The sequence below is a fragment of the Haliaeetus albicilla genome, chromosome 8, assembly GCF_947461875.1.
Source record: "Haliaeetus albicilla chromosome 8, bHalAlb1.1, whole genome shotgun sequence".
Classification (NCBI taxonomy): Eukaryota; Metazoa; Chordata; class Aves; order Accipitriformes; family Accipitridae; genus Haliaeetus; species Haliaeetus albicilla.
Window position 1 is genome coordinate 19041386 of NC_091490.1, and position 25713 is coordinate 19067098.

The window sequence follows — 25713 nt, forward strand, 5'->3', positions numbered from 1 at the left end:
GCTCAGTGACAGATAAAGGCCAAAAGAGAAACACAGAGTAAGGAAAGAGAAAGGCTAAGAGAATGGGAGGATATTTACTGTTGCTTTATCTACAGGAAGCAAGGAAATGCATTAGTCTAACACATAAAGCAGATGAGTCACACATCTTTAGATAAATCCTTATAAATAGGTTACATTAACTCAGGTCTTGACTGGAAAAACTAAAACATTGTTTAAAACAGTCAAAATGGAAAAACAGTAAGTAGAAGTGTAACAGGTTATGCATGAAAGCCTAAGATTTTCAAATACAACTTCATTGGAGCAGCAGTAGCATCACTCAAGAAAAGGCGGCAGCACAGGGTCACTCTCTTTCAGACTGGGACCTGCTTCAACTTGCACTGCTCTTGAGAGATAAACAAGTCATTCCAGATTTACTGCAAAGCAAGATCATCCCAACAGCAACCTTTTGGCTCTCCTGTCCCTGCAGAGGAATGTGGCCAACACTTCCAGAACATTTCTCAGCTCTCAAGAGGTCCCTACAGCAAGTGGTGAAAGAGCAGCATTCCTTCATCTGCCCAACGTCAGGAGCCATCACCCATCCGTACACTTCGCTGTCTCTTCCTTCAAGGTACCTGCAGTCTGGGGCCTGCATGCCCTTCCCAGGCTGGTCCTTCCATGAACGCTGTCACTAAGATCTAAAACATCAAGTCAAGAATAACACCTGCTTCAGTGAGAACGCACAGCAAGATGAATAAGCTTTCAGGTTTGAAAGCACCAGTGAAGATTTCTTTGGACATATTCCTTGTAGTGGTGTGTAAGCAGTGCTTGCCCAGATATAATACAGCCCCTACTTCCAAACTGCTGCAGTAGACAAGAAGGCTTCAGGAAAAAAGTACCATTTTCTTGTGCTGTCCTCAGAGCAGCCTAGGAAGAAGTCTGAGTCACTCTGCTGCTCTTCTCCCCCCTCCCCTTCCCTGTCTTTCTACTAACCCAGATTTCTTTGGTGGAACAAAAGTGTATTTTTTTTCTCCAGCTGAAAATCCAAAACTACTAATGATGATGATTGGAAGAGTGAAAAAATGTATCATAACTATTTCTAATCTGTCCTGAGTATTATTTACAAGCTATAGCAGGATAATGGTCATAACTATCTCTCTAACCTTTTAAACAACAAAATACATCAATAGCAATTATTTAACAGAGATTATCTGAAGTCAAGTTCCAATTACAGAAATTAAGTAACGGCAACCAACTATTATCTTCCCTGGAGCTACTGTTCTCAGCACTATTTCAGGATGTAATATATCAGTTTGTTTAGCACCTACAAATATTTGTCAAAGTAGACACATAAATTACACCCTTTGGCAGACAGAAAGAATTTCAAAGTTCTTCCCTGTGCTTCCAGCTATTATGTTAGCATTTATTACGCACATATCACATACTCTCCTCTAAGAGAAGGCCCATGTAATTCAGCATTCAATTTGACCAGACCTGTCACAAAAAAACAGCTTAGGAATCCTTTTGCCAGAATAGTTTTCAAAGTTTAAACTAACATCTGTTTCAATTCTGAACGATCTTCCTTATTTGTTGTTTTTCATATGACTACCATAAAACATTTCCTTTAAATGAAAAAAGTCTTTTTTCAGTGTAACACAGAATACACCATGTTCTCCCAGTACTCTCATACTTCTCAAATAAGAAAGCAAACTCTGCCATTAGAGTAAATCCACTGCCCCCAAATCTACAATATTAGGAAAAGAGAGAAACAGAGTTATCTTTAAAACATATTTAGCAAATAGCATTCACTTTGTACTTTCACCACTTAGAAGCAGCTACACCATGGACTGATTTTATGAGGCATGTCTACAATGCTACTAACGCATTAAATTTTATAGTGTACACAGTCTCATAGGATGACACTGACACAGCACAAGCCAGGTCATGCAGGGATCGCGTACAGAGCACCTCTTAGCAATGTTGCCTTTTTTTATCTGAGACATGGGGGACATCTTTGTAGAGCTCTGGCCTAACTAGAAGAACCTCCCATGCATACAGATTGCAGAATTTAAGGACTTAACCAATTATTATTTTTCAGGGATATTGAATAGATGCTGACATTCCACTCTCAGGAACACACCTCCTTAACTACCTCAAAAATACTACAGTTCATCCAAAATGTACAGTAGTTGCTTTTCATTTAGACTATTTCACAATGTTTCTGGTATTTTTTTATGGTCAGTATCAGAGTAAAGTACCAGTGTAACCTTTTAAGACATTTGAGGAAAACGTGAGAGAAGATATTATTCCTCCTAAATATTGACCAAAAAAATGCATTAGCTCGCAATAATGCATTTTCACTGTATTTTTCATCTGAGATTTGAGATATTTGTACATCTGCTAATGCAACAGCTTTCTTCCTCAGAATACACTTGGTTTTCCATTTATTGCTAATTAAAACTTGAAAGCCTTCTGCATCACCCTGCGGCATGAACAAATGTCTTCCTGACAGACAGATCCTTTCAGTGAACCCCAAAGTTACCGTATCCTACTAGGGAGGAACTGACAGACAGAAAACAGAGCAACTAAAAAGTCTGGCACAAGCATCCTCACTAAATGATCATACAGTCAGCATCTTTAAATAAACGTGAAGCTTATCATCAATTATTTTTTTAATCACATACTAAAGTCTATTTGAAATGCTGGTTCCACTACCAGGTTTTAGAAAGGAGTGCAGAGTTCTGCTGTGCCTGCCAATGTTAGGATTTTTACTACACGAACCTAAGGCAAGGTTAAATGAGCCAAGCACGTTATTTTTTCTGGAAAGAATTCAACAGACTCTTCCAAAAAAGGCAACCATCACTTTTTCAACACCTGCCTTGAACATTAACTACTTAGTCTTCAGAACAAACCAAAAGCTGCTCTCTCTAACGTACTTAGGATAAGCCAGAGCATTAAAACCAAAGAATGTTTTAAATAGTTGGGAATATATCAACAATTTTTATCTGAGCACTCATTACACAGCTGACTGGGTGATAAGAAACTGCTGACACATACACTTTTATCTCCTTCAGTGGTTACTTTCAGAGGTTGCAGAGTGGAAAAAGTGCCCCAGCTCTTTTTCTTCCTGTTGTTGGGAGGACATTAAAAGTGACTGCACAAGAAACATCCTCTGCTGCTGAGTTCACCTACATGCCCTGTCACATTTCTGAGGCTAAAAGTGGAAACTTCCAAGCCTGATGTGGAAAATCAGTTTGCAAGACACTGGCGATGGCCACTAACCACAGCAAGGACTGCAGTTCAAAGGGCTCTTCTGCAGTCAGAGGACCAAGGGCAGTATTTTGAAAATTTGCTACCAAAACCTGAGTATCCTATTGCAGAACAAAACATGTTTAGGAACATATTTTGATTACACACATTACTACCCTGATGACTATTGGGGAAAATAGGGACTAATTTTCTTTGCACTATACAGAGGCAAGGAAACATAGGCCCCCCCATGCTGGAAAAAAAGTCTGCATATGTCCCTTAAGAAAACTTTCCAGTCTTGCAAAAACTGCCCTTGCAAGGCTGCCACAGTAGTTCAGGACATCAGCTACCTGGCAGAAGTGCCAAATAGTGTACGTTACTATTTCCCAGAAGAAAAAAATCTCAGAACCAACCCTGAGCCGTCTCAAATATATACATTGGTAAGCGTGAACACTGCACACACTCAAAATAGTGTCTTCTGTTTCTTATTTTACCTATTTCCTTCTCTTCTTTTAAATATTTGTTACCTTTTTTTTTCTTTGAACCTGATCCAGGGGGGATATTTACTTTGTTTGCTTTATGACATTTTAAGTATTTAACGTAGTTATAATTCAGAACTCCCAAGTAGGAAGCAAGTTCATAGTTTAGCAGTGAGAGAGAGGCAGGCACCTTTGAGAGATGACTCGGAACACAAAGTTAAGTGTCCACAGCTACACAGCATGAACCAAGTCCTTCCCTCACAGCAACAGCTACACCACTACCCACCAAGGCCCCTCCAACACAAGTGACCAACAAAGCCACCCATAAAGCCAAGACTGAGGCAAATACACTAGCAGAAGAAAAGCAGCACCCTTCATATTTGTATCTGAACTATACAGTATCACACCTGTGGCAGAACGTGTAGGAGAGAAGTAAATCTGCTTAGAATAAAATTCAAAAACTTGAACCAACTTTCAGAGCAGCCCACATGGGGTTCAGACTCAGCTGGTGTTTTTTGATAATATACTTTGATGTGCCTTGGCCCCCTTACAGAGAAAAAGTAAAGCCATGGATGGAGAAATACCAGGTATTCAGAAACTCAAAAATATATCCTTTGTTGTTCATAAATCCACATACAACATACAGTAATCATCAAGAGAACAATTCTTTTTGGTAAGTGACTAAGAAACATGCTGCTTTTGGAATGACATGCAACATTCATGAATCATCTATCAGCTTTGCGTAGTTCTTACCAGCCCCAGAGGTGCGATGCTTTCAGGCAGTAGTAAAATTTTCATTTTCCATTTAGTGTTCTCAAGACCACTTACAGTCATCACAAAATTCCACTTCCAGTTTTCATGTTTTTGAAAACAAACACGTAAAAGAAGCAGCATTATCTTAATTACATCTTAGATTTTAATTCTACTTCCTAGGAGATGCTCAGTTTGCCAACTACCAAAGATCTTGATAGGAATCAAGGCTGCTCAACACTTTCTCGGGATGAAAACAGAACCTCATGTGATCAGACTCTTGCACATCTTTATGTATCTAGAAAGAAGATCCTGGGATTTTCCATCAAAGCGGAAACTGTGTCAAAGCAAGTGCAACTTTCAAAACCCCCATGGAACAGTTAACTAGAATGATAAAAAGGAAACAAACAAACACGTGTAAAGAAGTAATCTACCCGCAAAGTTTAGGCCTCAGCAGGGGTTTAATTACACACAGGTAATTGTCCACTCTTCTCACATTAATCTAACATCATCTTAATAGACTCGGTGTAACACTCATTTGATCTGAGCAAAGTAAGGTAGCAGCAGCTTTTCCAGGGATTCTGTTTCAAGTTAAGATTCAATTTAGTGGAAGAAGAGAAGGGAAGAATTAAAACGTATCTATGCAACTGCAGCTATAGTTTCCACTGGAATCGATGACTCAGTAACACAACCTGTTGTGATTTATTGTCTCCACGTCACTAACACCTCATGTCTGCCAAAATCCACTGCCTGCTTCTGTAAACTTCCACTAGCTAAACCCCCTGTTTACTGAAGCAAGCAAAGAAAGGAAGGAGCCGTGACCATACAAGAAGAGAAAAGACCAACACAAACACCTGTTCCAGGCCCTTCAGCCTCCTGCAAGATGGGTCTGGGAAAACACCTGAACCACTAAATGCCAGAATGTTGTTTCTTTCCTTACTCTTGCAGCCTGGTTTAACTTAAAGCCCAAGTCTTCCTATTTACCAGCCTCCTTTGCTCTGAAAGTGATGGGTCTGGGCTCCTAGAGGGACCATGAGAAGGAGGAACACTCAGCATCAGTCAGCGGCAGCAATGAGAAAGACAAGCATGAGATCCAAGAGGCAGCATCATCCAGATCTGGCACATCCACACTCCCAACAAAGTTTTGATTGGAGCGGTGACCCATGAAGACAGCCTGCTCTTGAAACTGAAAGAAGCACCAAGCAGTAAAGCCCGAGTTTTGAAAGATGGCTTAAATCACCTGGGACAGGAGAAGATCTAGTATGAACTATGTGATACTCTTAGCAAACCAGGTTCCAAAAAAGTAGAGAACTTGAAAGTCCCATGAAAGGAGAAACTAAGGCGCACAGACCCCCCTTGCCTCCTCTGAAATTTACTGGCAAGCTGCTATTTTTGAAATATTTCTGCCCAAACCAAAGTGCTTACAGTGAAAGCAGAGGACACCTATGCATCATAAAATTTCCCTATTTTGGGACATCACTCTACCACATATAGACTTTTTTTTACCATGCACTGCATTTTTTCTTCATGTACTGTATCTTGCTTCCTAAGCCAGAAATATCACTTCTCTTCTCTAACGCCTTCCCAAAGCAAGCTTTGAATGAAAAAAACCACCAAAACCCAAAAACCCCTAGATATTTAAAGATGCCTTACTAGGGTTGTTGTACTCTTAAACTCCTTTTACTGAATGTAGACAATGCATCACTTTCAAACATATATTTACCACCCTGTCATTTTCTGCCATCCCTACTTCTCACAAAATCCTTCCACTCTATCACCAAGAACACAAGAACAGCCACCATACGTAGCCTGAGGTCCCACTGATATTTCTGGCAGTAAACCAGTTATATAGACTTTAGAAAAGCAAGATTTTGCAGGGGGTTGAATCGGGCCACAGGAAAAAGCCTCCAGGGAAATTTACTATTGTGAACAGCATAATAAGAGTTACTGTTTACTAAACACTGCTTTTAATTAGACACTTCATGTTATTTTCACATTCTTTCAGAAGGCAAGGAAATGGTGTGGGGAGGGGAAGGGGGAATATGAACTCTGCGAAGTAGAAAAGGGCAACTACAGGATTATTTCCAGTTCCTGAATAGAGGAACGATGAAGATTTAAAAAAAACAAACACCCATACAACCAAACCCAGGATTCTATAGAAATGTAAATGTCCTTTTAAACTCCTCTTCACACTGTTACACAACACTGAAAATCTACTGCTTTTACTTTGAATAGTGAAAGGTCACTATTTATACCAAATTTATCACTAGTCATGCATTTCCTATCCTTCCTCACTCTTCTCCTAGCAGAGCACTCTGTTCACATCTGGGTCTGTTTAACCAGTGATTGGAAATTTAGCCTCCTGATTTCCCGTCAAATACTAGGCACAGGAAAACAAATAGCACTTGTTTTTCAGTGAGTTTTGTCAGTCATCCAAAATCTAGTGCAAACCATAGAACAGCCTGTGGTTTGGTGGCAGAGACCCAAAATATGTGAACCATATTTTCATGAAGTGAAAGGAATAAACCAGCTATTGGCTGAAGTAATAAGAACATGGCTTTTTTCTTCTTCAAAATACAGAAATGACTAATAATTAAACTTTTCATTCTATCACTTATTCTTCTTTAAAGCTTTTTTCTTGTCAAATCTCAAGCCAAGAGCATGTGATCTGGTTTTGTATTTATCATTACTGCTGTTGTTTCCTCCATTTTACTAATGTAACACATTCAGTCCTGTTACAGGGGTTCTTGTGAGTAAGGTTATTTGCTTGCATAAGCGCTTTCTCATCCATAACTCTTATTCATTCAATCGCCTGAATAACTAACTCGGAGAAAGAGTTAAAGCATCACATCTTAAATAAAATATTATATAAAATCATACATATAGATATTTAAGGGTTTTTTCTGGATCTATTCTAACAGTGATTTCTGCCAGGAAATAAGGAAGGATTGGGTCCCTTCTTTCATTGATTTAATTCTCACTACTTTCACTTGCCCAGTAAAGACATTCCTAGGCTATAAAAGCAATTGAGAAAGCTACCAAATCTGAAGAAAAAAATCACTTGCTGAGTCACACCTATAAAACCCTCCTTCTGGGCAGTTTCATAAAACTTCTGGTTTTCTGCCAAGACATGTTTGCAATAAACTGCTTTTAGGGAAGGAGAGAAATAATGACTTGATGGGAAGGGTGGAAATTATTTTGTTATATGAAAACTTAAAAGGTAGGTGGTGGGAGAGGTCTGGTAAGGTTTTTCTGCAAGGTTGACCTGCAACAAGATCACAGGTAAAAGCATTTTCTACAGGTGTTGCCTAGCTTATGTAAAATTGCAATCTGTCATAATCTAACCAGCCTAATCACCAGTGAAGATGTCCTTCAACTTGCTCTCCCACTCCTCCTTTATGATATAATTTTGGCATTTATTTCCTGCTGAGGAAAAAAAAAAATATTTAGCACAGATGCTAAGTACTCCCCTTGCTGAACTGAGCAGACCTTCCCATCCATGCACTGCTCTTCTGAGTGATAAGAGGGACTGATGATCCAGCCCAGGAGCACCTTAATAGAAAATGCCCATTCCCCAAATGTCGTATTTTTGTGACATGTAAAAATATCCTATCAGACTAATATGACTAAATACACCAGTAATCAAAGTGGTGATTTTCAGTTACTTAGGTCAGGCAGAGTTCATGCACTAACCCACTTCAGGTATTTTCGGATTGAAATGCCATGATACTTAGGTATATTTATTTTTAACATGACGAGAATAAACTCGAGACTTACTTTACTAAAATCACAATAATTTTCCCAGCACCACCTACTTAAACCATCAAGATATATGTAACTCATGCAGACTCTAAAAATAACCCTGTCTATGCCAAATGTATTTTAACACCACACTATGGAGTCACCATATACTCACTTTTCTCTAACACACACACACACAGACAAATTTATGTCAGGTTTTTATCAAGATGCTAAAATTTTTTACTTAAGACTATTCACTAGTGTTCTTTCTGGTTTATAGATGGGGAAAGATGCCCTGAGAAGCAAAATGACAATACAATAAGGCAATAGACTAGTAAAGAAATCCCTTTAGCACCCGTGCCCCATCTTGGATGGCTTCCTCCAAAGTACTGTTGTTCCATAAGCATCACTGTGCTTCCACTCAGTCTTCAAAACATGACATTAAAAAATCCTGATGCTAACAGAACACACCCTTTGGTTTGGTTGGGGCATACTATTTAATTTTAATGATAATTTATTCCACTGTGAGGTTTAGCCACCGGTAGACATTTTGTGAGAATGAAACTGTGAGCTGCCTCCATCAAGATAAAGCATGTCACAAGTTACTGTGCTGAGTGAAGTTATGTGCATCACATGATAAAAATAAGTGCAAAACCACATGTATACACCAAATTTACATTTTTATACTGAAAATTGTTTACCAAGAAGGTATTTTATGTTTCCCTCTATACTATAACCATAAACCAAAAGACTGGATTTTCTTCCCCATTCGTCTTAAATTTCTGCCTAATGGAAGACCAGGCCCAAAGCAAAAATCCAAGCTTGAACTATGTGATAAGAAGTTAAACTCCAGCCCAACTCAGTAGTACTGTCTTTTCCTGGTCTTTTGGATATGTGCTGACACAAACTTTGAATCTTTTCATCATTTCCTTTAAATAAAGCAATCTGAGGCGGCTTTGCTTTAGTGGAAATTCAAACAATGAATTCACAGAGCGAGGGCAGCAGACAGTCTTCCTAATGAGGACACTGAGAACACACAGCCCTAGCTCTACCCTCTGCTCCAATATAAACATCATGTAAGCTCAGTGTGCCTTAGTTTCTCCACCTAGTACAATGGTACTAACGGCACTTTACAGAGTGCTCTGATTCATTAACTGCTTATATCCTGGAGTTATCTTCTTTGCTAGAAATAACCTTGGATCTTCTAATACAATTAATTTGTAGATTTTATTTATTTATTTATTTATTCAAAATACACCTCCCTGTAATAGTTTAAGAACTTTATTATGATGCTTTACAAGCTAAAAATAATAGCTAGTAATAAAAAGAAATAAATGGCTAGGACTTCACTAATGGTTACATGATTTTTAACTACAAACTTTGACCTGGCTCTAGGGGTGTTGTCTATATCAGCAGTAAGTCCCTGAAGTTGCCATTTGAACTTCTCTATGCTACTTACCTTTCTAACTAGGGATCAATCATTGAAACAGTGCAATTCATACTTTACATACAGTATATTAAGAAAATCGTGAATGAATGTACTGCATGAAAAGTCTGAAGGAGAAGCTGGGAAGTCAATGATTATCCTGCCCGAGGCTTCCATAGAGACAGACACAATAGTTATGACACTCCTATGGTATGCGTGACACAGATTTCTGTTTTGAGCATAGAATTCATGGGCATTAAAAAAGGTTTTTTAAATTTGAAATCTTTTATCATTCAAAATACTCTGTTTTCTGGCTTGGCTATATATTTAAGGAGAACGAACAAGACAGAGCTGCAGAAGTACACGGAAAAGCCAAGTATTTTCAAACAAGGGCCAAGGAAGCAAGCTCTGTGCTCTGCAGCCCTTGGAGCTGCTATTTACACTCCTAAGCTCAATTGTCTGAAACCTACTGAAGGCTCTGGCAATGACATTCTCTACTACTAGAGTAGAAGCAGCGCATCCATCTGCCCCACAACTCACCTGAAACAAGAGCCCTTGATTCTGCAAAGGGACAGGCTCCTCTAGGCCAGAGGCAGTCCCAGGGACTGCAAACTGGCATGGCCCAACACAGGCAAACAGCTCTGCTGCAAAACTAGAGCCCCCGATTTCCTTTTGGCATATTGCACTTGCTCACAGGTGCTGCTAGGACTTCCGCAGCATTTCCCATGTTTTCTGTGCTGTGTGATTCTGTGCTCTTTTTTTCAGAAAGCTTTTGGGAAAACAATGCATTTGTCCTTGTAAGCAGAGTGGAACTGTGGAACAGCAATGGATGATCACCACAGTTGAAGTTGTTCAGCCTGTAACCTCATGGCCTATCATCCCAAGCCACACTAGCTACTGAGAAACTGGTATGTCAAAAGTGGGAAGGCTGATGAGCCCCTTATAAGAGACTGAAGTTAGCTTATGTTTGCAGCAAAAATATTGCCTTCTCTACAGAAGAGAACACAGAGAATGAAATTCTGGAGTGAGAGGGACTGCAGGGACTAAACTGGGAGAGGCAATGGTGGATCAGTACCCTGGCAGGCTTTGTTCTGCAATTTCACCCTTCAAGCTCTTTACAGAAAAGAAAAATAGAAACCTTAACATGGTGGAAGGAAGAATACACAAATTATATGGCACTTGAAGAGGTCCAAATTGTTATGGAGAGCTATTCAGATGTTTAAACATGATTAGGGATGGGTCAACACTGAGAGCCAGCTCGCTGCTTGCAACGGAAAGGCGAGTTCCCGTATCTGCACAGCTTATGGGGAGCAGTGTTATGCCAGCGCCACAGGTGCGTGCTGGGATGATGGCGTGAGGCACTACAACTTTCAGCCCTTGCCATGACCAGCAGAGCCTGAGAGACTGGAGTACTGAGAGGAGGTATTTGAGTCCCACCAACAGAGAACCGAACCTGTAGTGTCTACCAGGTACTCCTGCCCCACCTGAGAGACAGCCTACCCCTTCCTGCAGCATCAGTGGCCAGGTTTACTGTGGCAGTTCCTGAGGTCGGACAGCTTCTTGTTTGGCACAAATCATGAATGCTGCTGCTCACATTTTCAAGCCTGTTTTCTGTAACCAGGAGACCTTGAAACAGTTTTCTGAAGCAAACACTTAGCTAATGGTACAGTTTTGGCAGCTGGGGCCTTAGGCACATTCCTATTGTTCCTATGCTTTAATGCAGCCTGCTGAAGCCCTGCTGAGACAAACCAAGCAAGTGGAGCAGTCAGAACACCGGCGCAGTCTGCTGAGCAGAAATGGATGGCTCTCAGCACAGCACCTCTTCACTCCCAGAGGCAAGGAGAGAGGAGAGGGAAAATCCTGGAGGGGGAAGAAGAGAAGGGAAGAGATAGCTGATATGAAATGGGAGTGATGATGTAGTAATTGTAGGAGGAGATCAAAACTAAACTGAAAGTAGGTCCAAGACTTGATTAACTGATGAAAGGTGCTGTTTCTTTTGGCCAGGAGGGAAGTAAGGACTTATACTGTTGTTCATCTTGTTCCTCAGTCATTTTCTGAGCAGACCTGAACTGTACTGATTGCATTAAGGACGTATACCAGGAATGGTTAACAAGAAGATAACAGTCAAGAGTCTCTAACACAGTAATGAGAAAACCTAAGATTTTTCTAAGGTGAATACCTTAGAATACAAACAAGCCCATGTTTTTGCACCAATCAGTAACATGCTGTGCTAGAAACAGGATGGAGTCCTTTGAAGTTCAAAATATCAAGGGTACTTCTACTCTTATACCCTGATGACAGGAAAAAGAAAAACAATCCCAGAAAGCTTTTGGTGTCCAGCAAGTGATAGGACTCTTGGTGCACTTAATGGTGTCACCACCATATCAGGTCAACTGAGAGAGCAGCATCCCTTCCCACTGTGCTAATGCTGCAGCACTGTCCATCTTCCCTCCTGCTGATGCACAGTGATGCCATTAAGTTCCCATCAGGTACTGCAGAAACAGTCTTGCCTACCACTATCAGCCTGTGCTGGAGGAGCAAAATTAAACCCTATAAGGAAACAGCTAAAAATAATCAAGTTTAGTTCTGCAATTAGAGTTGGATATAGTAAAAGCTGCAACTTTAATAAAGACAACTCATGATTAGACATGATGTCATGCATTAAAAATTTAATCCAAACAACTTGTCTGTTTCACTACAAATAGAAAACTTGAATGTCCTGGCAAACTGTAAGGACATGATTTACAAATACTAGGTAATATTTGGATTCTGCATTATAAGCAATGCTCCAGTCCTTCTGAGAAATAAAAATGACTTCATTCTGGACTTAGCTTGGTCATTTCAATACATCAAGCTTCATCAGAGACATAGACTGTAATTGTACATATTGAGCTCAATACATACAGATTTTTGTTTTGGTCACAGACCACACAACTAGCGTCCACCCATAATATTTACCATTGCTTTGAGGCTTTTTGCATTATGGTACTATTAAATTTCTAACCAGGACTGACAGCTTTTTGAACTGGAATGGCTGCTAGTGTTAATTAACTACATGATATGCAGATTCTGAAAAAGCAGTTTTGCTTTCTTTTCCTTGAATTCACATAACAAGTAATTGGGTACTTTCTCCAAACTACTTTGCCCTACCACCTAACCATTCCCCAGAGCCCTACACTGAAACTTGACCTCCTGTTAACTTGTTTTTTTTAATGTATGTTTGAAAACTTTCCAAATGAATGCCATTAACTCTATGTCTTGCGCAGCAAGTAGCTATGATACAGAGCAGACCAAAGGACTGTGTATACTTACAAAGAAAACTCTTTGGATTCCAGGTGCCAGTCTTTCTGTTTTTAGCTTCCAGACCAGAGGCAAAGGAGAGTTGAGAAGAAACACCAGAGGCTTCTGGTGAATATGCACTGATGAAATTGGATTCAAATGTAACGTGACCTACAGAGAAACACAGAAATACATGAATACTTCCTTAGAAGTTTGAAAACCAAAGTGGAATTTGAAACAATGAATCAAAGGTCATTTTTATATGTATTATGGCTTTCAGTGTTCAGACCTCTTCACTCAAGATTATAGAGTAATCTACTTCCAAAAAAAGCAGTCAACAGAGCACAGATTATATAAAGAATGAAATAGTTAACATTTGTGCTCTATGCTTGCAAAGCACTGCTGAAGTGTTTAAGAAAAGCTTGGCAAATGCTGATGAAAAATAGCTTATGCAAAAGGTCAAACCGCCAAGCTGAGAGTTGGAGAACAAGGAGATAAAAAGAACTGCAAAGCAAACTCCAGTTTCTGGTTTCTAGATGGCAGCCTACAAAGCTGGCTTGAAGTACAAACCTCATCTGCTGATGCTATTAGGCCATAAATCTAACCTGCAAAACAAATAAAACTAAACAAACAAAAAACAGGAGGAACAAATCCAGAAACACAAGTGAGTACTTCACTAGCTTACGGAAGGCATTCCAATAGAAATTTTAACATACACGAGGGAAAGAAAATGCCTATCTTCAGGGATTAAAAGGATACATGGGGAAAAAGATCCCAGGAGTGTACATCACAAAAGTGAGGCAACCTGTTAGAGGTGATTTTTAAGCAATCAGTTTGTGGTTGCTGGAAGCTCCTCCTTCGAGCCCAGCTCTTCGTATCCCAGTGCTGCCCTTCGAGAAAGGGGCCAATGTGAGGCAAAACCCTAGCCAAACGCACGACAGAGAACAGCCTGTCAGTTTTTAGCATATAGCAACTTGTAGTTGAAATCACAGTGGTTTTGTAGTATCTAATAAGCTTTTTAAGCAGTCAGCATTTGGCTTGATAATTCATTCTGCTTTATAGGAAAAAAGCTTTAGCGTGCAATGGAGAGATGATGTATCACACAGACTAAGCTGGTGAGCTGATGTCTCACAACAGTGGGTGGCAGGTGGGTTCCCTGACAGACAATGACAACTCCTCCCAGAAAAGGTGTAGATGGAGCAAACATGAACACAACCACCAGTTTGAGTAGTGGCACACAGAAATGAGCATGCAAGTAATTCAGAATGAATTTTGTCTCCTGCTAGAGAATTTGAAAGGAAATCTGGGAAATGGAAGCCACCACATATAGTTTATTGCATTATTCTTATATGATGGTAAACATCAGTTAGTTTAGCATTAAAGTAAATGCAGATTCATCTGGAAAACTAACTAGATGAAAGCTAGAGACCAAACTGAATATTAGGCACCCATTACTGCTGAAAAATCTTTCTAAAAGAAAAAGTTAGCTTTCTTTTTTTTTTAATTTCTTTTTTTTTTTTCCCCCCAAAGTGAAAAATTCACTATCACTGCAAAGTGAAAGTCAAACCTAGGTCTCAGGTCTGACAGACACCTAGACGACAGCAGAAAGACCTTTTTTTGCTACTTAAGAACTTGCAAAAAAGCTAGCAAACAACTGGCTGTGTTACCACACCAATTGGTAAGCAGATGCTTACATGGAGAATTTACTCAATTCTTGAAAGCCACTGAATGAATGTGTCTCAAGTCCCCATAGTGAAACAGATGACAAAATCCCATAAGCACACCTCTGGGGGCACTGAGGACAACCCTATCTTCAACTTCGTTATGCTTGATTAAAACTTGTGGGAAAACTGGTATTAAAAGAATAATTCTGTATTTGTACTAAAACCAAACTGCTTTAAAGAACAAGCACCTCTTCTCTTTGGCAGCCAGCAGCCAGGGGCAGTGCTAGCCCTGCCTGGAAGAAGGCTTGGGCACTGCCACCTTCCACCCAAAGGCAGCCGCCTTTCTTACTGCTTGGCCTCTCCTGGCAGGAGGCCTAGTTGTATTTATGTAATTCCAAAACAAAACATTACCACAGATTATCGTGTCTTCCGGGGACCATGTTTCTCTCCATTTTCTGCCTCAAAAGAATAAATTACCTCATTTTAGGAAACTGCAGGGTGTTAGTGCTCTGAATGCTAACAGGATGACAGAGACTCCAAATGCCAAACTGTCATGATCTTAGCTATAAAAACTGCTTTACAGTATCAGGCTATAGAGCCAAAATAATTCCGTTAGCTGAAAATAAGAAAGAAGATAAAATCATTTGTTTTAGAAGGCTCTCACCTTGTTGTTCTGTCTAGAGATGGAGAGGTGAAAGTGGAAAGAAAAAGGTGTTTAGAACTGCTATTAAATTCATGGCTATTAAAAAGCTTTCATTAATTCTTGTGGGTTTTCAGCTGTAATCACAGCTAATTAGTAATAAGCTATTTAAACTATTAAATGTAGTTACCTCATTCTGGGGTTATATCTGCTTACAAAGCAATAAAAAATACTGTAATCTATGTTTACCAAAGTAGCCCAGTTATAACTTTTGCAATCCTGACCTGGCAAATGTGAGTTCAAATTTTACTCTGGTGTTTTTTCAGCTCCAAATGGCATAAAGTGCATTCAATTTTAAACTCTAAACTTCAAAGTGTCAAAGAGAAAATCTGCTACACTAAATGGAGTAAATATTAAACACATCCACTCTTATCATATGCAGCCATAGCCACAATTTCACACCCAATGATAACTGGTTTCTTCTGATCCCAAAGGAAGTAAAGACTAACATAAATACTGAAGAAATGAACTATAATACAGGTTTATGTACTTAAATAACCAAGAATAGAAAAACAGTAACAATCCTCTCACACTGGCCAATGGGGGCACAGCTTGGGTTTGCACCCTGGTTGTGTTTTTATTAGAATGACTAGTCAATGCAAAGAAGCAGCTCCTATTAGAAATTTTAAAAAATTTTGCTATTTAAAACCTCTGGTATTTACTAAAACTAGAAATGATACAAGAAATGTAACACACTGAAAACTTAATCTCAGAAACAGCTAGGCCAAGTCCTTTGGGTAATAAGGAAATGGAGAAGTATCTCTGTTTCAACTGATCTCAGACAAGTTTATTCAAAGCCAACATCTATCAGACAAGACACATGTTTTAGACTTCATGAAGATTTCTGCCTGTTGGTTTGATCACATGAGAGAGCATACAGAGCAATCATACTACCTTAGTGAGAAAATCAGAGACTCTTTGCAACTGGATCTACTATCAGATTTCATAGTCGCTATTCCTTTAGGCTTTGGAAATTAAATATGTATATAATATACACATATACGATTATTTCCATACATGCATGGAAATAATCAACAAAGTTTGAGCTGTATTCAGAAGTGGTGATATATCTATCCATGCTTTTGGCTGGAACTGTAGGGTAAGTTACATCATATAATGGAATTTTCCTACATTTCTGCCTGAAAAGTACAGACTGATCCTTAAGAAAAGCTACAGGACTTTAACACAAAATCAATTAATTTTTCATAAGTAAATTAAGTGTTCCTGTGACAATTTTCAGATTAAATGTAATTTTGCATTACTGCACCCCTCAGTTTGCTCATGAGTAAGACAGCAACAGAACACATAATGTGGAATTCATATTCCTAGTCCTAACTTGAGGAAGAATATAGTTAATGTGAGCATGCTTCTGCAGCAGCCTCTGTCGCTATATACCTCGGCATATATATTCCCTGTCACTATACTTGGCATAACAGAATCCTCAGCACCAACTTTTGTTTTCCAGACTGAAAAAAAACCCACAGATCTGCTCAAAAACTGCTCAGGACCATCTTGGTCATTGCGTTTTTCATAATTCATTTTTGCTTCAGACCTAAAGCTGATGAGGAGCAGCTGGGTAGCCTAGCCTGAATGTGACCATTCCCACTGAGAAGTCATACAAAATTAACAGACTCCTCATTGTGTAACTATTTCCACCCCCTAATGTTTATGATTGCCCCCATCACTGTCTATGATTGTTGATACACAACAGTGGTATCTATTATAGGGGACTTTTTCCTGGTCCTTGGAAAGATTTTCAAGCAAACTGCTGGGCAGTTACTAGCATTCAAGAGCTTTTTGCCAACAAGCTAGCTGCCAAACACATGGGTTTTACCTTGCCTAACAGCAGTTGGTGGGCTATCACACAGAAATTTCAGCCCAGGAAAGGCAGGCATGGTCAAAACAGCTCACCAGAGAGGCGAGAGGTGTTTCTGTGTGGAAGGCAGCAGTTTGAACTGTCGAGTCCAAGTAAGAGCCTGGACTTCAACTATACACCAGACGTACCCAAATGCCCCTTCCACTCCTGCTTTAGAAATTGAGAGGCTTAATGGGACTCTGAGGTGTTATGAACTTATGACACTGACACACGCACAAGTTCCATGCTTCAGCTGTACCGGCACCTCCAGCACGACACCGTCCCTCTCTCTAGCTCTGCCTTGTTAAGCCTTCTGCTGTCACATTCGTGCTGCCACCTTCTTGCCCCTCTGCTAACTTCTGGCATGGCTGCCTCCACGCACAGCACTGCAGTGGAAGATCTTCATCCCTGCTCTCTATAGCAATATCTCTCACCAAAACATCATTTCTGCTATAGTGCCCTCACTGTGGCTCTAGTTAAACCATATATTGACTGAATTCTAAGCAGTGCTGCCCTTCCCCTGGCCACCTTTCTGTCTCGTCTTAGCTCGTGAGCTCTTCAAGGTACATCCTTTCTCAAACGTCTAGACAGTTCACAGTACCTTCTAAACACTCCACAAATTAATAGAAAGGTACTTGATCACTTCAAACCACCAAACAAAATGTTTCTAGCTAATAGTAAAAGAGCTAAGTAGATATTTTCCCTTTCTTTTTGCATTTTCACTGGCAGTATCCATATTATTAAATACTTATGTGAAGCATTCCCTAGAAACTCCATCAGAAACCCATCCTACATGTGTTCAGAGCTGTACAGCTAGATGTGAAGACATGGTGTGAAATTCTGAACTCACTGAACTCTATGGTGAAATTCATTATTTTTCTGAAACTCCCATACAAGCTTTTTTTTTTTTTGTAACGAGGTACCAAAAAAGAGATAAGTCTCCATTCATCCTTATAGGTTCAAACAAGCTTATAAAATACACATTTTATACTTCTCAGCACCATACTACCTCAAAGTCTTCTGCATCTCAGACAGCTCTATGAGCAGTTTGGTTTTATTGGGTTTGTGTGGCAAGGTTTTGGTAGCAGGGGGGGTTACAGGGTGGCTGCAGTGAGAAGCTGCTGGAAGCTTCCCCTATGTCCAACAGAGCCAATGCCAGCCAGCACTGCTGGCCAAGGCCGAGCCCATCAGTGACAGTGGTAGCGCCTCTGTGATAACATATTTAAGATGGGATGGGTGGAACCTGAAAACTTCAGCCACAGAAAAGAGGGGTGAGAACATGTAAGAGAAACAACCCTGCAGACCCCCAGGTCAGTGAAGAAGGAGGGGGAGGAGATGCTCCAGGCGCCGGAGCAGAGGTTGCCCTGCAGCCCATGGGGAAGACCACAGTGAGGCAGGCTGTCCCCCTGCAGCCCATGGAGGTCCACGATGGAGCAGATATCCACCCGCAGCCTGTGGAGGACCCCACACCGGAGCAGGGGGATGCCCAAAGGAGGCTGTGACCCTGTGGGAAGCCTGCGCCGGGGCAGGCTCCTAGCAGGACCTGTGGATCTGTGGAGAGGAGCCCACGCTGGAGCAGGTTTTCTGGCAGGACTTGTAACCCCATGGGGGACCCACACTGGAGCAGTGTGCTCCTGAAGGACTGCACCCTGTGGAAGGGACACACATTGGAGCAGTTCGTGAAGAACTGCAGCCCATGGGAAGGACCCACATTGGAGAAGTTCGTGGAGGACTGTCTCCCATGGGAGGGACCCCACACTGGAGCAGGGGAAGAGTGTGAGGAGTCCTGTCCCTGAAGGGGATGAAGCGGCAGAGACAACATGTGATGAACTGGCCGTAAACCCCATTCCCCGTCCCCCTGCACACCGCTTTGGGTGGGGGGTTGTAGGTAGAGAATCCGGGAGTGAAGTTGTGCCGGGGAAGAAGGGAGGGGTGGAGGGAAGGTGTTTTGAGATTTGGTTTAATTTCTTATTACCCTACTCTGGTTGATTGGTAATAAATTGAGTTAATTTTCCCCAAGCTGAGTCTGTTTTGCCCGTGATGGTAACTGGTGAGTGATCTCTCCTGTCCTTATCTCAACCCATGAGCCCTTTGTTATATTTTCTCTCCCCTGTCCAGCTGAGGAGGGTGCAGTGATAGAGCGGCTTTGGTGGGCACCTGGCATCCAGCCAGGGTCAACCCACCACAGTGGTCAAGCAATACCAAAAGAAAATTAAACCAGAATCATTAAATGGACTAAAGCACTTTTGGGTCACCTAGTCCATTTAAAAGCAGCTGCTATTGCTCTGCCCATGTTATTTTTAGAACATATTAAGGGACAGCACATTAACCAAGCAGACAGCAGCATAACAACAGTATAGGAAAATAAGTCATTGTGGTCCAACATATCCCTTGCTCCTAGTGAAGGGCTCATTTGATCACTGAGCTGTTGCATAGCCAGCATTTTCAGTGTGCAATCAATAGTTAGGCCAGACCTGCTGGACATGTGTGTCAGCAATGGTCCTCTCAGCAAGGCTCAGCTTCATCAGCTGTTTGTCAGAGCAAGCTCCTCTTCCAGACTCACGTCTGCCCTTTGTGGCCTCCTTTGGCACAAACTCCTCCAAACAATACATAACTAACTTGTGAGGAATACGGCAACTGGTCATAGGTAAAAATTAAAGATAAAAGCTATTCTAAAAATCTTACAACACAACCTACAAATTCATTTTTAAAAAGCGTACCAACAATAAAGCATATAACTGCAACTAGTACATGAACCACAGAGAAGTTCTGTCATTTTTGCCAGAATACATTTTTCAACATATGTTCTAAAAACTGTAAAAAATTAAAATAAAATAAAGACTTTAAAAAGATACCACATTTCATAGGTGCCATGTCTATCAGACTTATTCTGTCATTACTTAGCCAGCTGTATTTGCACGTATTCATGCTGCTCACTACTGTCTGCAGAGTCTGAGAAGAGTTCCTTTAAGGTCTCTAGCAGCAGCAAGGTTAAGGTGGCAGCAGAGGCTTCTCTGTCCCCAGAGATCACAGTTTCATGGAAGGCTGAGTATCACCACAGAAACCAACTACAAAAACAGTCTATGGGCTCCTGCCCTGTTACTCTGGTAAAGCAATTTGTACTACGTGAAAGGCAAGGGCACAAATGCTGAAAACTGATCAAAGTAAACACTGCTGTTAAAGTACCATTTTGTTTTGCTGACTTCAAGGCATCAAATCGCAGACTGTTTTGTTTTAAAAAGATGAAAGTCAAGTGCCAAGGATTTGTAAGGTTGAATTAACTATTCCAGTGTGAAGGCCTTTAGATAAACTCATAGCACATTTTCCAAAACAGCCATTACGAATTTGTGCTAATAAACCAGGATGAAACATGCTGTGTTGTATTGAATTACACTGCCCAGGCTAAGACAGCTGTTCTCTAAAAGAGAAGAGAAAAAATGAATTTTAAGTCTCAGATCATATAAACACATTTTCTGTCTTACAAGTGATGCGCTAAAGATGGATTTATGACATCTTAACTCATTACTCAGCTGCAAAGATTAAGTTAATTAGTCCAAAGCAGGCAAAACTCAGAACAGAAATTTGAAAATTTATACCCATCACTGCCCTCTATAAGTGTTTCCACTCTTTTTGTTAATATAATATTTATAGGACATAAATTATTCTGGTATTGCAACAGTCAAAGAAACTAATATGAAGAAACTTATCTTTACAGTTCATTAGTGTATATTATCCAATATAAGAGGTTTAGCATTTCTACTGAAATTCACTTGAAAAATACAATGTTGATACATCAGCTATAAAAGAATTCAGTCAAGGATTAATCCATGATTCCACCTCAAGTGGTGGGATGTAGTACCGCACCACTTTTCAAAAGCATTTACCAATTGCTTTGGGAAGGATCTCAAGGCCAATTTTCTTCTTTTTAAGATGAAAGTAAAGAAAAACTGTATTCTTTAGGCAGGGACTGTGAATTCAAAATGGAACACTTTCCCCCCTCCCCCCATATTTTTGCTATGCTCATTGAATATTGTCTTACAGATTTGATACCATCCAGCTATAGTAGACTGCAATGTCCAGCTTTCGGGACCCAACAGTTTCCAAGGGAGAGTTTGCTGATTTTTCCAAGTAACACAAAATATGTTCACATGGTGTTACTGTTTGAAGGTAATTTTGCTCAAAGGGTTACATACCTGCACACTTAAACAATTGTATAAGCAAGTTCCTATAAGCATGCAAGACCCCACTGCTCCCATTCTGGGAAGGTTTGCTAATGCAGACTCTCTTATTCATACAGGGCAAGAACCTATTTTTTTGAAAACTCACCCCAGCAATGAGACAGAAGATCTTCAGAACAGCATCAGAGAAATAAATATCTCCAGGAAAATTGCAATGCCATTAAAAGCAAGCACTCACACCCACATGCAGTTATTTTTTCTCCTGCAGAACTCGAAGCTGTGCCACCCTCACAGCCCTTGCCAGAGACGCACCATGCTTTCTTCTCTCTGCCAGGCCAGTGCTACAGGATGCTGCTGGGGCAGGGACCTGCCGCTTCGGGAGAGAGCAGGGGGGCTGCGATGCATGCGAAGCACACGTGGGGAAGGAAAGCCCTTTTCTTTTTGGATTACTGCCAGGCACAACTCAGTCCTCAGGGAATGGGTCTGAGTCTCTGGTAGCATCTACTAGGTGTGTGGAGGACTGAAGTTTATTTCCAAGACTCAGGTAACACTCTAATTCTAAAATTAGCCCTTTGCTTATTTTTTTATTGCTAAATATATGGTTGCAAATGGATTGACATTGCCTGGACCTTCTCACCCATACTCTACAGAGAGAACCAGATTGACTAAACAGCAGTTATAGCTCAATTGTGAAAATCACAGGAAAGATTCACCCCGGCATAATTTCACTGAAGCTGCTGGCATTAAGCCAGAGACTGATGTGGTCCTATACGTTACCTTACAAATAAAGAATACTACTGCACAGTCTGCTGACCCTTACAATCTACCACCCAGACTGGAAAACAGGGTTTCAGCAAAAAGAAGGCAAGAGAAAAGAAAGGTTGAAAAGGACTACCCCACTATGATATACAGCCCACTGCATGCTCTTCATTAAGAAGTACAGAAACCTTTGACCAAAAGGTGTTTGAAATCTCCTTTTTTCTTTTTTTTTTTCCACTTCTATTTGTCCTGCAACAGGGGCTAAAGGTCAGGGTGCACTGTACTAGACAGACAGTTCCCTCCCCAAAGAACTTACAAATCAAGACATTCAAGTCCTGCACCACATGTACGTGCCAACATCCACTAACAAACTATTTTGAAGTATGCATAATCTTCCCAGAAGGCCTCTCTAACATGAAGATGTATTATTAATGATTCAGAGGAAAAATGGCAGCCCCAATGCATATGTTCAAGAGGAGAACTAAGCAAAGCTCCCTTCACCCTCAGTGAGGATGGAGCATTACCCCTGCATTTGGCAGCTGTTACGTTCAGAGCAATGTACTCTGACATACTGTCTTTAACGAAGATTTAAGGTTTACCCTCCGAATCAGCTTGAAAACTGTCCTGCCCACCCACTAACACAGTAGTTGTATCCAACAGCCTGATGAAAGAGTGTCCGTTAGAACAAAAGCCTAAGAGCTTGCAGCATATTCAAACATTATTTGTAGTTCTCCCGCTAGTCTAAGTTCTGGTACCTTTCTAGCCCTAGATATTAAATGACAAAGCTGAGGATCTGTGTAACAGGATGGAATTACAGCACATTTAGATCTCTTCATATGGATTCGTAATTCAGCTGCGCCAGACAACAGACTAAAAAAGCAAATTACAAGCAAAATTTAGTACTATAACATTATCAAATACAACATGTGTAAGACTAGTACAGGATAGCATAATGGCACATTGTATGGCACTAAACATACCACTCAGTACCTAGCAGCACTATTGTTTGTATCTGGCTCATAACTGATGTTTTACTGCACCAGTGATACGTTCTCCTCAAAGCATACAAGTAGGCAACCATGCTGGCAAGTTTTTACTGGAAATGCAGTGACCAAAGTGCCTGTTCAGAAAGCACTACAGCTTGGCATAGCGTCAGAAAGTCCTGACACAAGACAACGTTACAAAATAGTGCTTCTAACTTCATGAAAATGTTGGTCTATTTTTGTCCACAGCTCAGTCACATAATTTACCTTCAGACAAAAATGTAGCCAGTTAGTTTCTAGTGTTCCAAAGTTGTTCTTTTAAGCTGGAGCTGCCAAATGTGGTCACATTATGTTAGATGCTAATCATTTATGCAAATACATAGGTAATCAAAAAATTAGGACCAAAGCTATTCTTGATACAAATAACTTGGCAAACAGGCAGGACAGTTATTGAAGTCCTATTCGCACTAAAAAGTGGTATTACTGTCACAGTGTGAGAATAATAAAAGGGAAGAAACTTGGGGCTTTATATAAGGACAGCTATTTCAGAACACAAAGGTAGTAACTGTATTAGCATAAGTCATACTCACACTGATAGAGCTACTTCTGTGACAATGATCTTTAAAAGTATAACCTGAAGAGTTTACTGATAAATTTTATGTAGAGATCATACACACGTATAAACTCCCTACTTTAGCTTCGTTTACCTGAATAATACAAGATCCAGCTTTCCCTATGCAAATATATTTCAACCTGGTTTTTATGTCTTCCGTGTTACCTCATGCATTACATAGTCTGGAGAAACAGAGTTCTCCTGAAAAATAAAGATTTTTCAAAAACAACTGGCTGCAGCAAAGAAAGTAGACAGTCTCTGCACAAGCATCTCTGCTCAGCTCTGCCAACCAAATCTAATCTTCACGTGCTATCCTCACTTTGCAGAACAAGGGCTGTCCATAGTGACCAGCCCCACAGTTTGTTCAATGGAAAGCCCATGCCCACCAGTGCAAGGCTGGGACCACTTCACCCATTCTTCCTGTGACCTGAACTAGACGCTCAGGCTCCCAAAGATTAAGTGAAACCATCTGTGCCATCTGCCCCTCGACAAAGCTGTCAGGCTTCCCAGCACTTGGAGGCTTAAAACACGATGTTTCACTCAGCTTTGCGTAAATCAGTATATGTCAATACTGTTCACATGCTATATAATGAATCCTAAGGGGAAAGTCCTCCTTTTATACATTTTGTGGGAAAATTTCTTGTTAGCTTTACATCTGTTTAAGGGCACAGGATCGATTCCCATAAGTCGCAAGTACACCATCTCCCCTACTGTTGTTAAGTGGCCTATTCACAAAATGGTACCAAAACAGAGTAAGTTTTACTTTAACAATTAAGGTAGAAGACTTATGTGAAAAGGAAACGTTTCCCCAGACAATATTCTATTCTGCATTTATGAGTACATATATTACAGATCTAAGCTTTTATTTGGTGAATCTGCTGGGCTGCAAAGTTTAATTTTATACTCTTCTTCCCTTCTCCCATCCCTAAACTATTACCAGGTAGTTGTGTAACATAGTGCCCGATGCCCTGAAAAAACAAGGGGGGGGGGGGGGGGTGCGTGCAGAATCACTAGTATGTTGGAGGATATATGAGTACATACTAAAAAGCAGCTCCTGTCCCAAAGAAAATGCTTCTTAAACTGACAGATAAAAGACAGATGACAAACTTCTGCCAGGACCATTTTCTTTAAATGCATTTGGGGCGTTCTGAGCAAATCTACACAGGCTTTTCCAGGTAAACACAAGTTTCTACTGCCTGTATTTTCAGCATGTTAGATAGGTGCTAGCCACCCAACCAGATTTACATAGCTGCATTAATGTACCACTACAGTATTGATACATCTTGCCGCTCAACAGGTCTTATTAGTCATAGCTCAGTATGATACTAACTGTGGGTTCAGAGACTCACTCTTAGCACTATCTCACCTCTACCAGACTCTGATGGTAGACACAGCAAGTTCATAGTTCATTTCAACTGCAAAATACCATGCAGATGTAACATAGCACACAGTGTCATAAGAACATCATGGCAAAACTGGACTCTGAATACAGAATTTCCAAATCTCATGGTAAATCCTGAACAGATGAACACTGTTTCAAAAGCTGCAGGTGGGGAAGGGAAAGAGGCTGACACAATGCAGCTTCACAAAGCAAGAAAAGATTACAAACAAACATGAAATAGATGACAGAAAGACTGCAGGACAAAGGGTTATGTCATTTGCAAGCCCTCACATATAAAACAATTTGCTCCTCGAAGGTTTTGCAGCCAGACCACACATAGATCCAGATGACTGGAAAAAAGAAACATCATTCTGCAGGTGTCTTTTAGAGAGGCACAGTCACAGAGGAAAGTGTAAAATGTGGAGTTCACATTTTTAATGAACATGTAAAACTAAATCCTTGCTTTCCAAGCCAGGGTAAAGAACAGTGTGTGTGCATGAGTCATATAAAACTGAAAACCTAAGCAGCAGCACCAGATTTAGGAAACAACTTTGTTTACTTTATTGTCAGTAACCCACCAGCCTGAGTAAGAGCTGGTGCAAGCGTGTGTCTGTAATACATACACTCTTATGTGTATCTAAAGTATTAGAAATTCAACACAAAGGAAACTGCTTTCAGAA

General features: G+C 40.4%; 1 protein-coding gene across 3 annotated transcripts in view; it reads right to left on the bottom strand.

Annotated features, from left to right (window-relative positions):
- The window catches only part of TGFBR3 (transforming growth factor beta receptor 3), a 125336-nt gene that overhangs the window by 38519 nt on the left and 61104 nt on the right, over positions 1-25713 (bottom strand). For all 3 annotated transcript variants that reach the window (XM_069789219.1, XM_069789220.1, XM_069789218.1), the window contains exon 4: positions 12934-13071. In XM_069789219.1, coding sequence (XP_069645320.1) covers positions 12934-13071 — 138 coding nt within the window. The remainder of the gene's footprint in view (positions 1-12933; positions 13072-25713) is intronic.